Here is a 19,723-nt window from a genome sequence, read left to right as displayed (position 1 = left end):
TGAGCAATTTTGTGAATTTCATCCGCCCCTTTACGGCTTCCGCCAAGATATATAACATAACGAGTTGTGTGGTGTCGCTACAGCGCAGCGTTGCGTAACAACCGACGATAGTCCCAACCAAATAGACGGCAATAAGTCTTGTACTCCCTCTCACATTTGCTCTCTGCCCGTGCATGCTGCTCGTCTCTCGTGACTTTCTGGCGTTGCCGGGTGATATTGATCATCGTCAAAATGGTGGGTGTACTCAAAAAAGATTTATTTATTTTTCATCTCCGTTTTCAGTTGCTGGTTTTCTACCGTCGAGCGTCTAGTAGTAGGTACGGTATACGTACCTACTCGAAGAAACCTTAACCACCGCCAACTCTATTTCCCTCCTCTTCAAACAACTTTTGACAAAATAACTTTCTTCTTCGTCTTTCTTGGTTCTTCGTCGTCTTTTTTATTTGTCCTCCTCTTTTTTCTCATATCTTGATGAATGTAACACCGTGACAACAGTAAAGGCCAAGCAGAAGGAGAAGAAGAAGAAGAAGAAAAAGAGGAAAATAATAAATACAAAATATACAACACTCGACAAGTCCACGGATTTATGTTTCTCTTTATTTTTCATTCTTCGGTCGACGACGACGACACGTAATCCCGCCCGATGCTCCGTCGACCATGGGGCCGCGGGAGAGATTTTTCCGTTTGCGACGTACACTTTTTTCTTTCTTTCTTGATCTTTTCAATATAGCATAGCTAGATATGAAATAAACACTCGAAATTCGAGAGAAAGAGAAATTTGAAAATTATAAATTTTTTTTTCCCAAATAGAAAAAAAAGTGTCACGCTACGATTCTGTATCCCGATACACCTGTCACGACCGCTGGACAAGAGTAAAGAGTAGAGAATGGAGGACTTGTGTATGTCGGACTTGTGTAAATAAATGGTGATGGCGTTGGTGCGGATCTTCTTCTAAATTTACATCGACTTCACAATAGACGTAGTACACGAAATGGAAATCGAGTGGATGATGATGCAATATAACTCCCGGCCGCCAGTCTCTTCTTTGATTCCTCAATGGGACCAACAAAAGGCGAAGACACACACTCGAGACACGATTTGTCATTCAGATGGCGCTCACAGCAGCTCACACTGCAGCTCACGCGTCCAGCAGCGCCAACGACAACCGAACCGGCCGTCATTAAAAATAGATACAGTAATGCACGTCACAAATCAAATGAATAGACTTTGGCGACTCGGTTCGACCCCCTCTTCTTTGCAGAGAAAAATTTGAAAAAATTCTTTTTTATTTTATTTTTTTCGGAGCCTCTTTGACTTTTTAAAAAAGATTCCCGAGCGCGGGAAAGGGAGTTATCTTTTGCTTCTTCTTTCATCTTCTTCTTCCCATCCCCCCCCCCCTCCATTTCGGATATCTTCTTTTGACTGGGAAGGCCGCAGAGGCAGTGCAGCAACTATGTATCGAGTCACGATGACCAATGTGGCGGAACCACCTGGACACATTTCATGCATGTAGTAGTACAGCGCACAGGGACGGGGGAAAAGAAAAATATCTACAAGATGATAAATTTTCGACAAAAGATGAAGGGAGAAAGAAGAACTGTCTCTAAGGGGGGCTATTATAGGCGGCAGCGCAGCACACAGAGAGAGAGACCGGGCCGGACGGTGATGATACTTTAATGATCCGGAAGAAAAGAGCCGGTCTCATTGAGAATGACGTCAGCCGCCAACACCTGTCCGCTTTTGTGACGTATGAAAAGGTCTTTATACCTGACCGACATTGCACATGTGTGTTGTGTGATGGACAGTACACAAGGGGGAATGCAGATATAATGAGCGGCTTTGCCCAGGAAATCAAGACATCACCTGGACGGCCAGCCGATATTATTATTCTAAAGTTGAGCTCGAGGAAACCGGAAGAGGTCGATCAGAACAGAACCCCAAAAGAGATAACAAGTTCAGTTGGGTGGTTCTGTATCCGCAGATCGTTAATTAAAGATGATGAGCGCCTTTTTATGCCTCTATACTTTTCTCTGGAGCTAGCTGTATAGTATACGTATACGGTCGTGTCTTTCAATAGGTGAACAAACGAGCGGCGCATTCCGGGGTTTTCTCTGATTGACGTCATGTGAGAAAACCTTCAAAACGAATGAACCGCAATGGCGAGAGCTTTTGTCAGTAGGTAGGGGGGGGGGGGATAGAAATAAAGAGAAACACGAAAATGATGGTCACGACATAATGGTGATATTTCCTTTTCTCCCACAGTTCAAGTAACATATTTCGTTATTTCTTTTTCCCTCCACCGGTGTGGCAGTGTGGCGTGTTTTCACATTAATTGACTCTCACCTTTTCGGAGTTTAAACTCGATATGTTGTTATACTTCCACGTCCCTCCGGGCATATCACACACACACGTAGATAAGAACAAAGCAACAATACAAGAAACCAAAAGTAAGAAGAATGAATAACAACCCCAGCAGGGCATTGTGTTACCTGAAATGCGCAAAGACACGTCGTCGACAAGATAGTTCCTGTACAGCAGTAAATTACTGTACGCTCCAATGGTCAACCCTCCCTCCGCTCTTTTGACGTTTCCTTCTTTATTCCTTATCTTCTTTTATTTTCCAGTTTTTTTTTTTTTACTTTTTTTTACTTTGCAACCCCAAAAAAATAAAAAAAAACCTTTGGCCCATTATCAAGCGTAGAAGAACTAATGAAGTCTTCTAAAGTCAGCAGTCAGCTGGCTAGTTGGATATGACGTTTTTATGATTCTCTCTCAACTCCCCTGGACTGGCTGCTGCTGGACTTGTATGTATGCCCCTGAGGTGTGAAAACTCATTTGTTAACCAGAAGAAGAAGAAGAAGAAGAAGAAAAAAAAACTCATTTTCATTTTAAAAGATGAAGAGGTTAAGGCGGGAGTCCTACCGGTTGTTGAGGGCAATGAGAAATCGGTTGCAAAAGTGGGCTACAACCCATTTAGTTTTCATTTGACGCCCTAACACTCGACTACACTCTTTTCTTATTATTCTTTCTTGTGATTAGTGGAGGAAGCAGCTGTTAAACAAGGCAACGATGATAACCGGAAAGACATCTTGAATCATATAATCACCCTCGTCTGTATTATTATAGGCATACAGCATACTACACAAGACAAGATACAACGCCGAGGAAATAAATAAAGCTATTCTTTTTTGGAGACTATCACGGGTGGTCCATCTGAGAGATCCCAGTCATCAGATGCGCGATCTGATTAAGAAAGCTCGTAGATTGCTTCATTAGGCCATCCATCAAGGGTTGCATCCTCTATTTATAACAGCATCCATATTACATGGGCTACTTCACCCGGGAATGAATGAGAGAATCTTAATATATTATAACACTGCGTCTCTCTGTATGATTTATACATTTCCTCTTGGGCTCATTTTTCTTTTAATTATTCCCGGAAAAAAATAAAAAAAAAATAAAAAAAAAATATAGAAGAATGGATACAACTCTGTTGAAGTTGATGGCTGGGCAGAAAACAATTGAGGAGAACACAAAAAAAGGAAGAAGGGGGGACGGAGTCGAGTCAGCAGAGTATCCGCGTTGAGAGCTGGATCGTGTCAGATACAATTGCCGAGTGAGCAGCAGCAGCCAGGAGAAGCACACAGTGAAAAATTCATCTTGAGATCGCCATCGACCGAGCTGCCTTGCACCAGCCATTTTTCAATTGAGTTTGAGATTCTTTTATGTATAGAGTCACTATAGGGAGAACAAGTCTCATACAAAGGAGACTCGAGAAAGAAAAGTTGTGTTGATGTACTGTATATATCTATCGTAGTCTTGATCGTAGTACAGTATTTAGTACTTAAGCCTTTCCGTCCCCGCCCATCAGTCGCGAATGGTGCACTCTCTGCTACTCGTCCGCCAGTTCCAAAATACGTCCCGTACCTCCCGCACACACAGCCCACTGGAGCTCGACTCGCTGCTCTGCCCTTGCTCTTCTTTCTTAATGCGATCAGCAGCAGCGAGAGTTTGGCTGTTGTAACCCCTATACATCCGTGTTACGTCTATATAGGCACGGGCCCTATATACTCGTATATACTCTCGTCGTCGTCCCTCTCGCGAATCATCGATCCATCAACTTACAGATTAATGAGTCGCTGTGTCTCTTTTATAGGGCGGCCGGCTACACAGGACCATTTGCCTTCTATACGACCTCTTTCCCCACCACAGAATCTACAACTCAAAATATCCATCAAATACAGACGCGCCTCGGCAATATCGTTTCGTTCAAGAGAGTACGGTATAAGAGTGTATAGCAGTATATAGAGATATGCGTCACCGATTCTCTGATGTTTAAGAGCTCGATGTGGGAAATCGATAGGCCCAATGAAACTTTGCTTTTCCCACAATATGAGCCACTTGAACTTTATCTCCCTCTCTCTCTCTCTCTCTCTATAGCTCAGTTTATATACATACATGTAAGAGCGTAATATTATTATTAGTCCCTGCGCGCTATCTCTTTCATATAGAGCTGCTCCACCGTTTATCGGCGGAATGATCCGGCGATTGAAAAATCGAAAGTGTTTTTTTTTTTGTTTTTTTCTGTTGTTTTTCTTTTCTATTATTTTTTCGGGGGAGATGATGATGAGGCTGTCAACGTATCAATATGACTCTCTTTGTAATGGACCTATCAGCTGCAGGGATCCCCCCCCCCCCCCCAGAAAGCGATCTAATAGTTTCCTTTGTTGTTGTTGTTGCGAACAAAACTGTTGTTGAAAAAGAGATTTGAAATGGGGCCGTGCACCATGTCTGCATAAATACGCGCCGAACTGAACTGCTGCCGACAACAAAAGACGAGAGGGAGGAAGAAATAAAAAAGGGAAATTCATCGATTGGAATCTGGCGCTTTTCTTTACTTTGCCGGAGTCCCGTATGACAAGTTTTTCACAAAGGTGGCGCAATCGCATTACGCCTTGTATTTTAGACGGTAAATATAAGAGAGCCTCTCGTCGCTCGTTGCATCCAGCGCAAAAAAGTGCAGCACGTTGTTTATAGGAGGATAAAGATTTCTTCTTCTTCTTCTTTCTTTTCTTTCTCCATAGTATATTTTTGCCTTTGATGCTTTATTTTATTTATTATTCCTACTACTCTTTTTTCTTCTTCTTCCCCCAGTCTCTTTCTCTTTTCATAGTGGGGCGGATAAAATAAACAATATTAGTCGCGGATTGCGAGCAATAGCAAAAGACGAGAGAGAGAGAGAGAGAGAGAGAGAGAAGAACGGCTGTTGCTACATATTGCCCTCGAGACAAAAACTGATATATCTGCGAGCTCTGAAAGAAGAAGAAGAAGAAGAAGAAGAAGAGAGAGAAAAAAAAGACGAGTTTCGATGAGAGTGCCGTAGTTTTTCATAATATCTCCAAGCTGGTGAGCATTTCTCTGTCTGTTGGTTGTGTTGTTCCTGCAACATCTGAAGCAAAAACAAATAACAACGTAACTAATATATTTTTCCTCATTTCTTATCCAACAATTCGTCGTATTTACTTGTTAGGGTTGTGACTTCTCTTTCTAAAGGATTGCCCCAGGATTGTCCTAGCGATCCGAAAGATGAGTGGTTGCTGAATCGAAGCCCTTCCCAGTACAACGTCCGATATAACCTGAACGTTTGACAGACAAGAATTGCCGGTAACAACAACAAAATTAAAGCGATAGACACGGAGTGAGAAACCGGATACATTGGAAGGGACTCGCATATCCTGCATGACACACACGAAACAATATGCAAGTGTGGGTCAGATTTGAATTCATGAGACGCGAGGGGGTCTACACGTATACATACCAGCAGGCAGCGACGATATATAGAACAAGTAATACAAGAGAGAGAGAAGAGAGCTAGCTGCTAGCTGCTAGCCTAGCTATATAGCCTATGGGGTATATAATGTCTACATCTTCCGGACGCAATTCCGGTCTTCTTTCCCTTTCATCGTCCAACGCAGGGAAAGAACAATGATGAGAAAGGAGAAGAAACGTAAGGGGAGAGAAACACACAAGAGGAAACATTCTGATAGATATGAGCATTCCTTTTATCTGGGGCTTTTATCGTGGCCCTCTTTTCTCTCACTTACAGCGGCCTCCGTCTACATATCACATTCTTCTGGACTCTGGACTGGACAAAGGCCAAACAACTCGTATACACACACACGCACATATATATGTTGTACAGTATATACTTCTATTGACCGCTGGCATTTCGGCATTTCCCTCTTTTATTTCCACCATCCCAAAGACATTCAGCACGACCCAGAGAGGGAATCAATATTCAACGAACCATTTCCTTCACTTCCATCTTAAATTATTATTTTATTTTTTCTTGAGACAAAACATTACGATTTCATCGAATAAAGTTACTAGGTACGTATTACTTTATCCTTTCTTGGCCATTAGCTTCTCTTTTCTTTAATCCTGAGTGCGTGATGAAGGGCTGACGTCAGTTCACGCGTTCTATCCATATCTCATCACCAGCTGTCGTTGCGATGTATGGGCGCTCTACTCTGTTGGCGACGCCTTTATAAACAGGCTCATTACTGATCTATCACCGACGGCGTTTTTTTCGGCCTTTTTCTTATAGACATTACAGCTCAATGTGTACATACACACATCTATTGGCTGTTGGCTTTCCTTCTCTTTTTTATTTTTTTTTATTTATTTATTTATTTTTTTGCTCTCCTTTTTGGCTAAGGAAATTGTCTGACCTGTCAACACCATCCGGCTCCTGGCCAAACTTTGATATATATAATAACACAAGGAAAAGCGGACGAGGGAGAAGAAGAAGAAGAAGAAATAAAGCCCGGCATTATTTTCTTAAATAGCAAAGCCAAAGTGGTGCGGTTATATAGTTGTAGTGGTGGTGATAGTGTACGGCAGTGTCGATGATGACTTGGGCACTCTCTCTCCCACTTTGGTGGAGGCTGAGATTCTCCCCTGTTATGTCAAAGAAGAGAAAAGTTTCTTATGAATAAACAGAAAATCCCGCTCCGTCACGAACTTTTCTAGAGAGAGAAGAAAAAAAAAAAAAAAACGAAACGAAAAGAACCTATCAGTATGATGGGGGGAAAAAATATTTTTTCTTCTTCTTCACACACGACACACGAACGGCCGGCGAAGCAGCAAAGAAGCTCTCGGGCTATTCATTCGGCGTTGCTCAAACAAAACGCCAAAGAGAGAAGAAAAGAAAAGAGACCCGAGGATCGGTTACGCCTACCGCGCTATACAGTTACGTCGTCGTTTCCCTCATTTCTTTTATTTCTACAGAAAATACCAATTTTACTTTTATTTTTTCTTGAATGATTATTCCCTTTTGATTCTCTTTCTTTTTTTTTAAATTAAATTCAACAACATGCCCGAACCGGTATATACACAGCAACACCGAACCTATTCATTAAAAATTCTTCGTCTAACTCTCCGTGTCCCGTCCCTATGTGTTTAACGCATTCATACATAATAGAAATTGTATAGTATACTTTGGTTGTGATGGATCGGTCTCTGCTTGGATCGTATATATACTCTTAGCGATATTTATTGGCTCTCTCTTGTGGATTTTGTCCGTCTATTATCCGTCCGCTGTACACACAACCCTCACCATTATCACGCCGGTCCCCGGTGATTGCACGTCAACCGTTTGAGGGAAAAAAAAAAAGAAAACTGGCGAAAAATTCCAACTTTTCCCCGTTGTAGAAAGTGGCGCGTAAGACTAGCAGATCAAAAACGGCCAGAATTTGTTAGTCGAGGAGGTGTAGACAAGATGCTATAGAGAGGAGCTGGGCCAGCAGTAAGAGAACCCAGGAGCTCTGAGTCGTTTATCTGGTTCGATCTTTCCTCGTTGGGGACTGCATGTATTCCATTTGTCCCGCCCGTGTGTGTGTCTATTGGAGGGGGGTGTCCAATGTTGTTGTGTAGATTCCCTTCGTCCGCCTTCGTCCTTTTTGGCCTGTGACAAGAGGAAAAGTTCAAGGGCGATGGGGCCATCAGTCAGGCAACCAGCGACGACACTCTTTTTCTTTAGTTGCTGCTACAACAGCAGCTATTGGCCTCCGCGCGTCTTTTGGGAGTCCAAATCATTTGAATTATTCATAGAGTTACATAAAGAAGAAGAAAGAAGAAAAGCCCTTAAACTTTTGGGGGGAGAGTTGCGGACGGAATAATAACAAACAACAAGAAAGAGAAGAGAGGGCAAGAGAGGGGTCGCCGTGGTGGTGGTGGTGGTGACGGGCCAGCCCAAGAACTTTTGACTTTGCGCCCGTCCATCAAGACGTGTACAGCACTACGGCTATTAAATGATGGCCGAAGAAGATGATCTCTCTGTTATTATTATTATTACGCAGACTAAAATAGGTCGTTGGGTGTGAGGGGTGGGTTGGGCGAACTAAAAAAAAAAAAAAAGAAAAAAGAAAATGTCGGTTACAAATCCGTACCTTGGGGATTGGTCGGCATGAACTTTTGGGCCGTTTAGGGCGCGGGGTTTCGCGTGCCATCGATCGGTTCAAAGTCTTACTGATGGTGTGTCGCCTCAGCGGTGAACGCCGAGTCACTAAAGTCGGGACCTCAATCAGCCGCCCCCCCCCCCCCCCCCCCCCAAAAAAAAAAAAATGCACTGCAAGGACTTCGACGTCATTTAAAGGGCGGGCTGCTGCTTTTCCCAACAGTAAGGCTTCTTCATTTCTACTACACCGGAATATATATATGTACGCCTCCTCTTTTTATTCTGCTACTGTTGATCCATTGATTTCGCCCAATCGATCGGATGGCAACCGAAGAAGATGATGGCCCACCACTGCTAAGGATTCTTTTTCATCTTTGAACTTTTTCCGGGGGCTGGTGTGTGGGAGGGCATTGCGATCGTCGCTTTTCCCTTTTTTTTTTCTTTTTTACGAATTTAATTTGTTGTTTTCTCCTACGCCCACTTTCTATATATATGTGTGTGTGTGTCTGGCTTTATTCCCTTGATCCCTCTTAACCACTCCAGCTGCAGCCCCCATCACAAACTGTGTAATTTTCCCCCAAAAGTGTATACGCACAGCAACTAGCTATACGGGATGATTTATCACGCCAGCGAAAAAAAAAACTAATAAAATAAACACCAAGCGAATATATATACTTCTATACGTATACTATTTCTATGATATTTTTGAAAATTTTTTACCGTTAATGGATGGAGTAATGGCGTCTCTTCTTGATGAATGATTTCCCAAGTACTTCCTTTCCACCTCCTCTATCACAGTGCTGCTGCTGGAGATGGTCGTCATGGAGAAAAGAGTATCATCTTTCATACAGAGAGAGAGAGAGAGAGGTGACTCGGTGTAGTGTACGTGATTTACGATTTCTTATACTTCCACGTTCATCCGCCCTTTGCGGTTTGTGATCGTTCGTACTTTTACCCGCAACTTCACTTGATAGCCATTACATTTACTTTTCTTCGCAATATAAGGATAAGCAATTCCCTTTCTTTCAAAACTAAAAATCAGGTTTGATAATGTTAATAGGTAATAACAAACGACGTGGATTGCATAATAGCTAATCGCAGTACGAGTCATTCACAATAGACAAAAAACCAAACAAAAACAAAACAAGAGAAAAAAAGGAATAAATCTGGCGTATTTTTGATAGAAGAAAGATGCCAAATGGGCTGAATATATAGTCGAAACATTTCTATGGCACGGATTGTGTACACAAGTCTATAGTGAACATATCCTGCAATGGGAATGTTTACCTTGTTTACTCGGGTCTCGTTCCATTACCATTTTGAGCGAAATATAAAGACCAAACGGAAAAAAGAATTGAAATCGGTGGCTATTTCTATTCGAATCGTACGGATTTCCCTTATTTGATGCAACCAGCAGCCGAGTTGAAAATAAGTTTAGGGTCGCATTCCTCAACAACACGGCCATTCTGTTTTGTTTTTCCTTCTTTTTCTTCTTCTTCTTCTTTCTTCTAAAACACTTCATAGATATAAATGAGGAAAGCGACTTTGGAATAATTCACGGCCATCCCTGCGAGCTCTTTCGGGCTTTCTTAATGGCCTCTCATTTGTCTTGCTGCACCTTTTCTTCTTCATCTCCTTTGTCGTCCGTCTTCTTCGTCTTTTTCTTGTGTCGTGTTGCCTTCCTGGCGTATTACCTTTCGAGACCTTCTGGGCTGACGGAGAAGTTTTCTGATTCAACAATCTGTTACCCGGAAATTTCATTTTTCTTTTTCTTTTTGTTTTGTTTTGTTTAATTCCCTCACTCGATCCGTTTATCAAAGCAAAAGGGCCTGTAATGAGTTCACATTCATCAAAGAGCCCTAGAGGTTCGCTCGTGAGCAGGCCTCTCCATGCAGGATGGGTCCGTGAGAAGGGCCATCCAATATGTTGGATGAATGTGAAAAAGGGTTAATGAAAGGTCATTTGCACCCTCATAACGTCGTCGACTTGTAATGATACTTGCGCTCGAGTCACACAGTATACCGTCGAAAGGCGACTTGATAAAAACGGAATTTAAAATTCAGATTCATTGGTATTTATCGCGCGGGCATTAATAGTAAAATTTATATAACAAATTTTGGCTGCCAATCTGCTTGGCGAGAGAGGAATAAAGGATTATTGAAACGACCGCACACATGGAGTGCACCTAATCGATAAATACACGTACAAAGTAAAAAAATAATAATATAAAATAAGAGTATGTAGGAGGTGATGGTGGTGGGAGGGCATCACGTTGGAAGGATGAATGTTTTCGGTTGGGACATTGATGAATGACGATGTTCTTTTGAGCTCGTCATCAGATCATTACGCCTTGTATCTATTGACAACGAGAACCGGGCCTAACTCTTTGAGGACCGCGCTGAGATTGCTGAATGCTGATGTTGCCTGTCGTTCCATCAAGGATGTGCCGTAAAATAAGTGAAGGATTTGAGCCAGCCAGCAGCCAACCACCAACGGCTGACGCTGGTTTTCAGCTTTTCAGAGCTTTCAGCCATTTCGTTCCGGCGTTCCGGAAGAATGAACGCGCGCGCCACCGACCGCGGAATTATTTTTTTTCTTCCCCTCTTTTTCTTTCTTCTTCTTTTTCTTGTTGGAGCCGGAATCACAACTACATCCATCTAGTTCTTCCTCCCTATTTATCCATTTTAGCCTCTATATACCTCCCACCGCACCATCTCGCCACCACCCTTTTCTTTTTCTGAGGGTGGAGGGGAGGGGGGGGGGGGGGGAGAAAAGAGACGCGCCGATAAATATTAATGGTTGCGGGAGTTTTCCGCTGTTGTCACGAACGATTTATTGCTTGACGTCCGCAACAGCCGACGCGTTATTATTCGCTCCAGAACAGCGAATCGCGATGCTTGGACGGAAGGAACAGCAACCAAGACAGAGGCAGAAAAAGGACAAAATAAAAAGAAGAAAACGGCTTAATAAGAAAATAGGCAAAAGCCAAAAAAGAAAAAGAAAGAAAAAAAAAAACCTATAGCTGTAGACGACACACGGGAAAGAATAAGAAAAAAAACGACATTCATCACGTTCCGCGTTCCAAGGCGACACGACTGTCAATCCACGGGAAACAAAACGACGACATTCCTTTTAGCTTTAAGCTCCTTTTTTCCCCCTCCTTCATCTATAGTATTGCTGTTGGAGGCATCTAGCGTCTATACACAGCAGAGAAGAAATAAATATCTATATTTCACGAAATGACTTATGACCGGCATAAAACATTTATTATCTGTCTGCCCCCACTGTTTCGTGTCGCTGGGTGCGGAACAGTTTTGGGGAGAAAAGGAAGAACATCGGATAACACACACAACCGCGGATTAATATTGAAAAATCACTTCGGAAACTGTCGAGTCAATCGTGGCACAGTGAACCACAGCAGCTGTAGGAGTGTAGGTTGATGATCCGTGCCAAAAAGGATCAACGGGCGCAATGCAATATTTGCTTTGGATATCGTTGCCTACTCTGCGGACGTGCATGGTTGTCTGCTTTTTCTTCCCCGTTATTCATAATTGAAACGGTTGGTTGCGACATCACTCAATATATGTAATTACTACGGAAGCGACCAACAAACAACTCTTGTGGAACAACAAAAAGTGTCTCTTGGTTCAAACACCAGCCACCTTTATAGGTGTAGAATTTCACTTGCCACAAATTGCCCAGTCAGCTTCTAAAGAGCTTACACCATCTGCAGACAACCCGCACATATCAGAAGAAAAAAAAATAGAATCCTGAAAATGTCTTGGGAAATGTAATCAACAATGTAGCCTATAGTATAGTTCCCCCAATAAGCCAGCAATCCAGGCAACTGGCAACCATTTACCATAGAGATCTTATCATATAAATGTAGCTATGTAGTGATGGCGACCAGTGCGTGTATACCAAAAAGGTTTTACTTTCCCACTGCTACTACTAGCCTACTAGTGAAACGCGCTATACACTATGTTATGTCCACCGAAAGCTAAAAATCCTTCTAAAATGGATTACAATAATCTTGAGAAAAGCTGATTTGTTTGGTCCTTTACTTCACCATAGCTATAGGAAGCTATATGACTCCTTTTTTTTCTCTCCAAGAGTCAGCTCATTTTGTGTGTGTGTGTGTGTTTTCTCCTGGATTTCCTGTCAAGTGCATTCCATTAGTCAATCAGGAACTTTAGTAACAAAGGACAAGCCCTGCTGTCCTTCACCTAGCTGTTTACAAAATATTGCTTGTTCATAGGCAGGCCATATTTCATTTAAGATTTTGTTTGCACCGACCGGTTCCAGTGTTGAAGACTAAGTATGGCAAATTCCTATTTAGAATAATCAAGGCCACAATGTCAGCATTGACTACCGGTAACCTACTTCTTCATCAAGAAAGAGCGGAACCCATTAATCTGAAAGCGAACGGAACTTCAATATAACAAAAGAGCTCTCGTTGTACACAATGCCCACCTGTTGCGCACAACCATACAGATTTAATTTCAATTACCCAATTCGTTGCTTGGTGTGATTCAGATTTCTGTGGTTCACGACAGTCATATATGACGGCTATACTGCATTCAACTACCATCTTCTCTCGAAGGACAAGAATAGTGCAATCGTAAGTGCACAACGATCTACTATCTTGCATCTTACGATTGCAAGATAGTTCCGATAGGCTATTCGGTCTGATACTCATATATTGTAACAGTATACAGAATAAATTTGAAATGATGTTAAAAGACAGTGGCACATCGTTCACTCAGTTGCTGGTGGTGGCGTGTAATCGACACTGGGGGCGTCCAGGGACCAAAGCATCATTTTCTTGAAGAGTTCGATATCCACGCGATCTATCAAGTACACGTTGGGTGTCTTTCCGACAATCTTTTTCCCATAATCGACGACCATTTGCCCGCGAGTGAAGTTCCCACTCAGCTCAACCGTGGCGTAATGGAGCGATTTTTGTGTCACATAACGGGGGTCGATGACGGCAGCCACGGCCAGCTGATCGCAAACACTAAAATAAACAAACAAACAACAAAAAGCTAATACCGAATTCGATTAAGAAGGCTTGCTTATCATTGATTTACATATAAGTGTCGAAGTATTTCTGGGCGATAGATTGCGCTTCGATCTTATTCATCAGCCGACACTGAGGACTATCTACTTTTCCGTAAACATTCATCCGCCAATCCTAAAAAATTGTAAATACAAATTATAATTGATCAACAAAATTGAAGAACGATTTCCCATACCCAATCCAGCTTTGCCCTGTGTAAGCAGAGTTCCCAGGAAGCAATGTAAGTCGGGCATTTGGTGTTCTGTAAAACGACGTATGCGGCCTCTGGATCGCAATGGAAATTAAATTCAGCAGACACGGTGATATTGCCGATTCCTGTTCATTCGAATTGATTTCAGAATTATTCTTGTAACTCGGGTACGCATCTCCGCACAACCTTACCCTCAACATTGCCCCCCATTATGTATAATTCCTTCAAGTTGGAAGCAAATTGATCATCGAGACGCATAGCTAACGCTAAATTAGTAAGTGGACCCAAAGCGACGAGTGAAATTTCATCTGTAAAAAGAAAAAAAAAAAAAAAGAAAATTGTTGAAATTTGGTTGAAACTGTCCAGTGCAGTATGAGCACAATAACCTATTTTGTTTACTTGGATTCTCCCTAACCATACGAACGAGAGCATTTACAGCGTGTTCTTGCTGGACGTTCCGCAGATCAGGTTCCTCGTCGTGATTGCTGTCACCGAATCCATCGTTCCCGTGATATGGATCGTCCAGGTCAATGGGTTCAACAAGGGACGTGTGCGCACCCTTATAAATCGGAATCTGACCACGTTGAAAATATCACCTAACACATGTAAACATATACACTTAAGTTGTTAAAATATATAAATTCTCACTTGATTCAGGTTTGCAGCTGCTAAAGTCCTCGATACATTTTTTACAACATTATTACTGTGATGAACGAAAATAGTTCAAGAATATTTGCGTACGAACGAAAAAGAATAAAAATAGCTTTTAAACGTATATACAGGGTGGTGTTCCCGTGCGTCGTTGTTATGGCAACAAGCTCGACGACTCCAACTTTATGAGCTTTGGTCGCTAAAAACAAAGCACTCGCATCATCCATTCCGGCGTCGCAATCAACAATCATTCGTTTCGCCATCTAAATTATCCAATAAATGTTTTAAATGCATTTTAAAAAAATATCTCTCAAACTAAATAGATACCAACCACGAACTTAAAAATTCTAAAGTATTTTGGTACGCCCTAGGTTAACGTCTAAACGAAGACTGATGCACACGTGTGTGACGGTCGTGACTGAGCAGCGAGCAGAAGACTTCGGACCTTGTCCAATGAAATGAGAAGAGACATCTAACGAAGACCTTTTCACATAGAAAACGAATTTTGTTGAAATAAAACCAGAGCAAACGAATAATATTAATAATAATAATAATTAAAAAAAAACGGAATAATACCAGAGCAAACGAAAAAAAAAGAGAAACAAACAAGATATCTGTTGAAAAACATCACAATGTATTCATCGGATAAACGCTTAATTCAATCTAAAAATCAGACAAGCAAAGATTTATCGTGTTTTTTCAACACTTGGCTATTAATGAGACGCTTAATGTTTGCGTTGACGTTTGGTAGTTCGTCTTCGTGGGTTTTTCGCGCTGCATATTCGATTTTCTGTACGAGTTCAGCTTCAGTTGGATGGCAAACGAAAGTGGTCACTATTCCAGTGGAAGGGCGGCCCACGCGTCCAACGCGGCCGCATCGGTGGATATAGTCGCTGATATTATTTGGAACGTCGTAATTGACTACATGGTGGGCATTTGTAGTGTCTAATCCGCGGGACACAACGTCTGTACAGCTGAGCACCATTTGTTTGCCAGTCAGAAATTCTTCGAATCGGCCAACCCGGAAATGTTGCGCCATGTTACCGTTGAGATTGACACATGAAACTCCGTTTTCATTCAAAAACATTGACACCCAGTCGCAACGGTCCGATCTGTTACTAAAAACGATAACGGGAAGATTCCGCGAAACATCCTTCTTAACTAGTTCCAAGAGACGAGCCGGCTTATCTAAATGAGAGATCCGAACGAATTTTTGTGGAACATGAGGCAAGAGACGGTGGAGTTGTTGGGTGGTAACTTTGTTGAAACTGCTGAAAGGAATGACCTGGGACAAAATTTCTTCGGCGCTGCGAGGAATTGTTGCGCTGGCCATCACCACCTGTACACCTTGGTACACTCCCTCAGTCGGACGAGTAATTTGCAGTGGACATTTGCGGAGAAAGTGGGAAACTTTCTCATTAAAGGAATCGTCTAGTAGAGTGTCGGCTTCATCAAGCACCAAATGCTTCAGCTGATCCAGACGGACAATGTGGTTGGTTGTCAACTTGCTGATGGCGCCAATGGTGGAAAATAATATGTCAACCTCTGCGAATTCGGCGTTCAACATGTCTCTTTTGAGTCGTCCTCCAGTGACGCACTGTGCTTTGATAGGTAGATTTTCGATTAAAGACTGACAAACCTTACTGATTTGCTCACACAATTCTCGACCTGGGGTTATTACAAGACCCAAAGGGGCGTTAAGTGGCTTTGCTGAAGATCCTTCAACAACATTTTTTGACATTTTGTAGTCCAAAATCTTTTGGATGACTGGAGCTAGATAGCTAAGGGTTTTTCCACTGCCTGTTTCGGCAGCTATCAATGTGTTTTCACCTCTGTAAACTGAACGAAAAAAAGTTATTATCACATATAAAACTTAATATATCATAATTTATAACCTGATTTAATTGCTAACTTCTGTACAACAGTAGGTTTAGTGCAACCCATCTTTGTCAAGTTTTCAGTAAGTAATTCACTGATAAGAAGTTTGCTGAAATCACTTTCTTCATCTCTAAGTATAGAAGGATTTGGCCCTTGACTGTTGATGACAAAGTGATCTCCATTTGTTTTACGATGACCCCAACTTCTTGATGTCAAAGGAACTTTATCAAATTTCCTGCAACATGGAGATAACTAAGAATAAACATACTATTTTATTTACATTCAATCAACAATTTATAATACCCATAAGATTGTCCTGAATAATGGTTTAAATTGGCATCTTTGCAAGAAACTATACATACCTAAGAATAAATAAATTAAATCAAAGTGAACAAATTCATAACATTTTTAAATTTTTGAACCAACCTTGAGATTTCCTTTGTAAGATTTATTCAATTTATCCTGTTCTTGTCTTTCGTTTAAATCCTTTACCATTTTTTTGTGCCATTTTCTTGGCATTGTGATTGTCTCTGGTTTTGAAACTGTCGATATTGCACGACTAAATAATTTCAGCGACTTCATTACGAGAAATCGTTCCATGTTGAATTGGTTGCTTCTTATAGGAAGTAAATTAAACTTGCTCAATTTTATACCTATAAATAAGCTGGATGCACGATGCACACATGTACAGCACACACCATTGCAGCCGACACAACAGATGTTTCATTACTCTCTTTAAGCTTTCTAGATGGTCTTCCATGTAAGTTTCACTGTTTCTAGAGAATTATTTCATGGACATCATTGTCCCCTTTAAATGATCTCTGCCTAAGTAATAAAGTTCAACAAAACATCATCATACAAATAAAAAAAACAATTAACATATTTATTTACTTGTACTTGGTAGGATTTGCGACATTCATTTATTTAGACCCTTAGACTGAATGACGAAAATGACGTCCGAATGACGCATATCCGTGCCTTAGGCCTTAGCTTAATATTATAAAATGTGATAAAAGAGGTTTAACCTGTTTCAAAACAAGTTGGAGAAATAAAATTAATCATTGCAATTTCCAACACATTTACAGTTTTAAGATTGTTCTGCCTCTTTGTCAGAAACATTTTATTGAACGTCACAATTTCGGGGTTAAGAGAAAAACAGAAGTATAAACGGAAAGATGAATGAAATTTCCCATTAAGGAGCTTTAGCTGCTTGACGTCTCAACAAAATGTAGATTTTTTCTTTAATCCAGTCCTTATTGTATGGAGCATAAGTATTGCTGATCTTCTGGTACCTGAAATAAAAATAAACATGGAATTAGTTCCCTTTAAGAATTTAAATCAATGAAATGAAATAAATAATTGAAAATTATATTTTTTTAAGGGTTAATCATTAATTCAAAAGGTGTCTTTTCAATAATATAAAATGAGCCCTTACACTAGGCAGGAGAGATCGGTCAACTGATCAATGAAGTCAAACAATTGGCTGATATCATATGTGATGCTAGGAGTGTTTGGATTCAGTCTTTTTAAATGCTCTTCGTAGATTTTACAAACACCTTCCATACATTCGTTTACTGATTCATAATCAGAATACGTTCTCGTCTCCGGCTTGGGTCCGGGCTGGACTAGTAAGATCGTGTGAGACTAAAAATGTGGTATAGGAAAAATACATTAACTTATCAATTCCAACAGCAGGAAGCGTTTTTGTTTCAAATTAACTAACCATTTTTGTTTCTGTCTTGGAACGTTGTTTTAAAATCTTTAAATTCGCATCCAGGTTTGTTTTCTCGGAAAACTTTCAGTGCAGTTTTTTGGAGAAGCCTATTGTTAAAACGTTGCATAATTTCAAAATAGATGCAATCGCGCAATGAAGTCAGAAACAAATAAAAAGATATAAAGTCAGAAATCGTTAATATCTAACTTCCAAAAATTTAATTAAAATAATTACAATTTTTAAAGAAGTTTAAATTGACATGTATCAAAATTATTTTACGAATAAAATAAAGATAGTATAATTTAGCCTTTAGGGGCAATATGGCAACTGCCCGTCTTTTCAAAACAAACCAGCAAAACAAATATAATATACCGTCTCTAACCATTATTAATAAAGAAAAATTAAATCGGGAAATCGTAAACAGAAGTGCCCAATTTGCTTTGCTATCTGTATATATTATGCCTTAAAGTGAGACGTAATTTTTGTTTAAACTTAATTTATATGGCAACCAGTTTTCCATAAGAATTCCGTTAAATTTTGTGTCGGGAAAAATGAAGAGTAAAATGAAGAAAATGAAGCATTATAAAAGGATTAACCTTTTTGTAATACCAGTTACAGCTATAGCTGGGGATACTATCACCCAGTACATGTACCCCTACATATCGTTACTACTTAAATGCATAACTGATAGTGCCACTCATTTCCTTATAGCATCACTTTCGTGGAATTATGTAGACAATGTGTCATTCAATAAAAGAATTAATTTTGTTGCCATTATTATATGCGGATCAATGGCTTCTTCAATTGATATTGATCATTTTTTGGCTGTTGGAACTACCAGTCTTGAAGTAAATATTCATACAAATTCCAGTTTAAGTTTTTTAATCTGAGTAAATCCCATTTTCTACAGGAAGCTACATCTCTGCCTCACAGACCAGTTTTACATTGCACAAGTCTGTTTACAGTTGTTGCTCTACTATTGGCCTTACTTTCCATCATAATTCATTCCATCTGTCTTCTCAAAATGTCTGTAATTATTGTTACTGCTACTTGGACTCATCATTGGAGGGATGGATACAGACATGGAATTTGGATCTGCCCAATTGGTTCCACTCCACCTTATTCATACTTTGTTTACCTCATCGGCCTTATAGTTTTGCCTATAGGTTTGCAATTTGGCTTGAAGTTTATCACTGACATAGTCACAAAATCGAACGTAAAACACGTAGCACCGATATTTTTAATATAAATTTCAGCTTCCCCATTTACTGATCTTGATAAGTTAATGCAGAATGTCTTGTTTTTGTGTTTCTCTTCTACTACAGCACTTAGTGGTTACAGTTAATAAGCAAAAAATATAAATTTATTATCTACCATTTGTTTTGGATTGTTAAAAGCAGGTTTTGTGCAATGAAGTAACTGCACGCATAGAACATTAATAAGCTACGAACGAATCTACTAATCTAGTGATTTCGTGGTCTGTTAAATTTGATCGGTGACGCGATCCATTAATATGATGGTTCATGGTTGTCTTTGTTATTATTTTAAAGGTTTATACGTGCGTCGTTCTTAGATTTAATGTCACTGCGTCAGCATGCCGTCAGTGAACTAATTATAAATGAATGCCTAATGAAAGCATTGTGGCAACATCTCTGAAGGTCATTTGCTGCTGGGTTAGGTTAATAAAAAAAAAACAGAAAACAGAAAATACAGCGACGATCCAACGAGTCGACAACGTCTCTCCATATATTA

At 40.5% G+C, this 19,723-nt stretch overlaps 4 protein-coding genes across 4 annotated transcripts; 1 reads left to right on the top strand and 3 right to left on the bottom strand.

Annotated features, from left to right (window-relative positions):
• Positions 1-13,140: 13,140 nt before the first annotated feature.
• On the bottom strand, positions 13,141-14,836 carry LOC124344058 (inosine-uridine preferring nucleoside hydrolase-like). Its single transcript, XM_046797454.1, has 8 exons — positions 14,711-14,836; positions 14,509-14,642; positions 14,377-14,431; positions 14,128-14,302; positions 13,920-14,036; positions 13,714-13,853; positions 13,549-13,652; positions 13,141-13,475 (listed from the first exon to the last, which is right to left on the bottom strand). The coding sequence occupies exons 2-8, from the start codon at positions 14,640-14,642 to the stop codon at positions 13,217-13,219; spliced, it is 984 nt and encodes a 327-aa protein (XP_046653410.1). The 5' UTR covers positions 14,711-14,836; the 3' UTR covers positions 13,141-13,216.
• A 156-nt stretch (positions 14,837-14,992) lies between these two features.
• LOC124344573 (probable ATP-dependent RNA helicase DDX28) lies at positions 14,993-16,962 on the bottom strand. The gene is made up of 4 exons (XM_046798163.1): positions 16,684-16,962; positions 16,561-16,619; positions 16,275-16,492; positions 14,993-16,218 (listed from the first exon to the last, which is right to left on the bottom strand). The coding sequence occupies exons 1-4, from the start codon at positions 16,855-16,857 to the stop codon at positions 15,050-15,052; spliced, it is 1,620 nt and encodes a 539-aa protein (XP_046654119.1). The 5' UTR covers positions 16,858-16,962; the 3' UTR covers positions 14,993-15,049.
• LOC124344574 (transmembrane protein 267-like) lies at positions 16,926-19,344 on the top strand. The gene is made up of 3 exons (XM_046798164.1): positions 16,926-17,017; positions 18,813-18,819; positions 18,882-19,344. The coding sequence occupies exons 1-3, from the start codon at positions 16,926-16,928 to the stop codon at positions 19,218-19,220; spliced, it is 438 nt and encodes a 145-aa protein (XP_046654120.1). The 3' UTR covers positions 19,221-19,344.
• Positions 17,336-18,084, bottom strand: LOC124344575 (enhancer of rudimentary homolog). Its single transcript, XM_046798166.1, has 3 exons — positions 17,981-18,084; positions 17,693-17,901; positions 17,336-17,549 (listed from the first exon to the last, which is right to left on the bottom strand). Exons 1-3 carry the CDS (start codon positions 17,981-17,983, stop codon positions 17,450-17,452), a joined length of 312 nt encoding a protein of 103 aa, XP_046654122.1. The 5' UTR covers positions 17,984-18,084; the 3' UTR covers positions 17,336-17,449.
• Positions 19,345-19,723: the final 379 nt, after the last annotated feature.

This window comes from Daphnia pulicaria, chromosome 6 (assembly GCF_021234035.1).
Source record: "Daphnia pulicaria isolate SC F1-1A chromosome 6, SC_F0-13Bv2, whole genome shotgun sequence".
Lineage (NCBI taxonomy): Eukaryota > Metazoa > Arthropoda > Branchiopoda > Diplostraca > Daphniidae > Daphnia > Daphnia pulicaria.
Note: the sequence above shows the minus strand (reverse complement) of the source record. Positions and strands in the feature narration are given on the sequence as shown.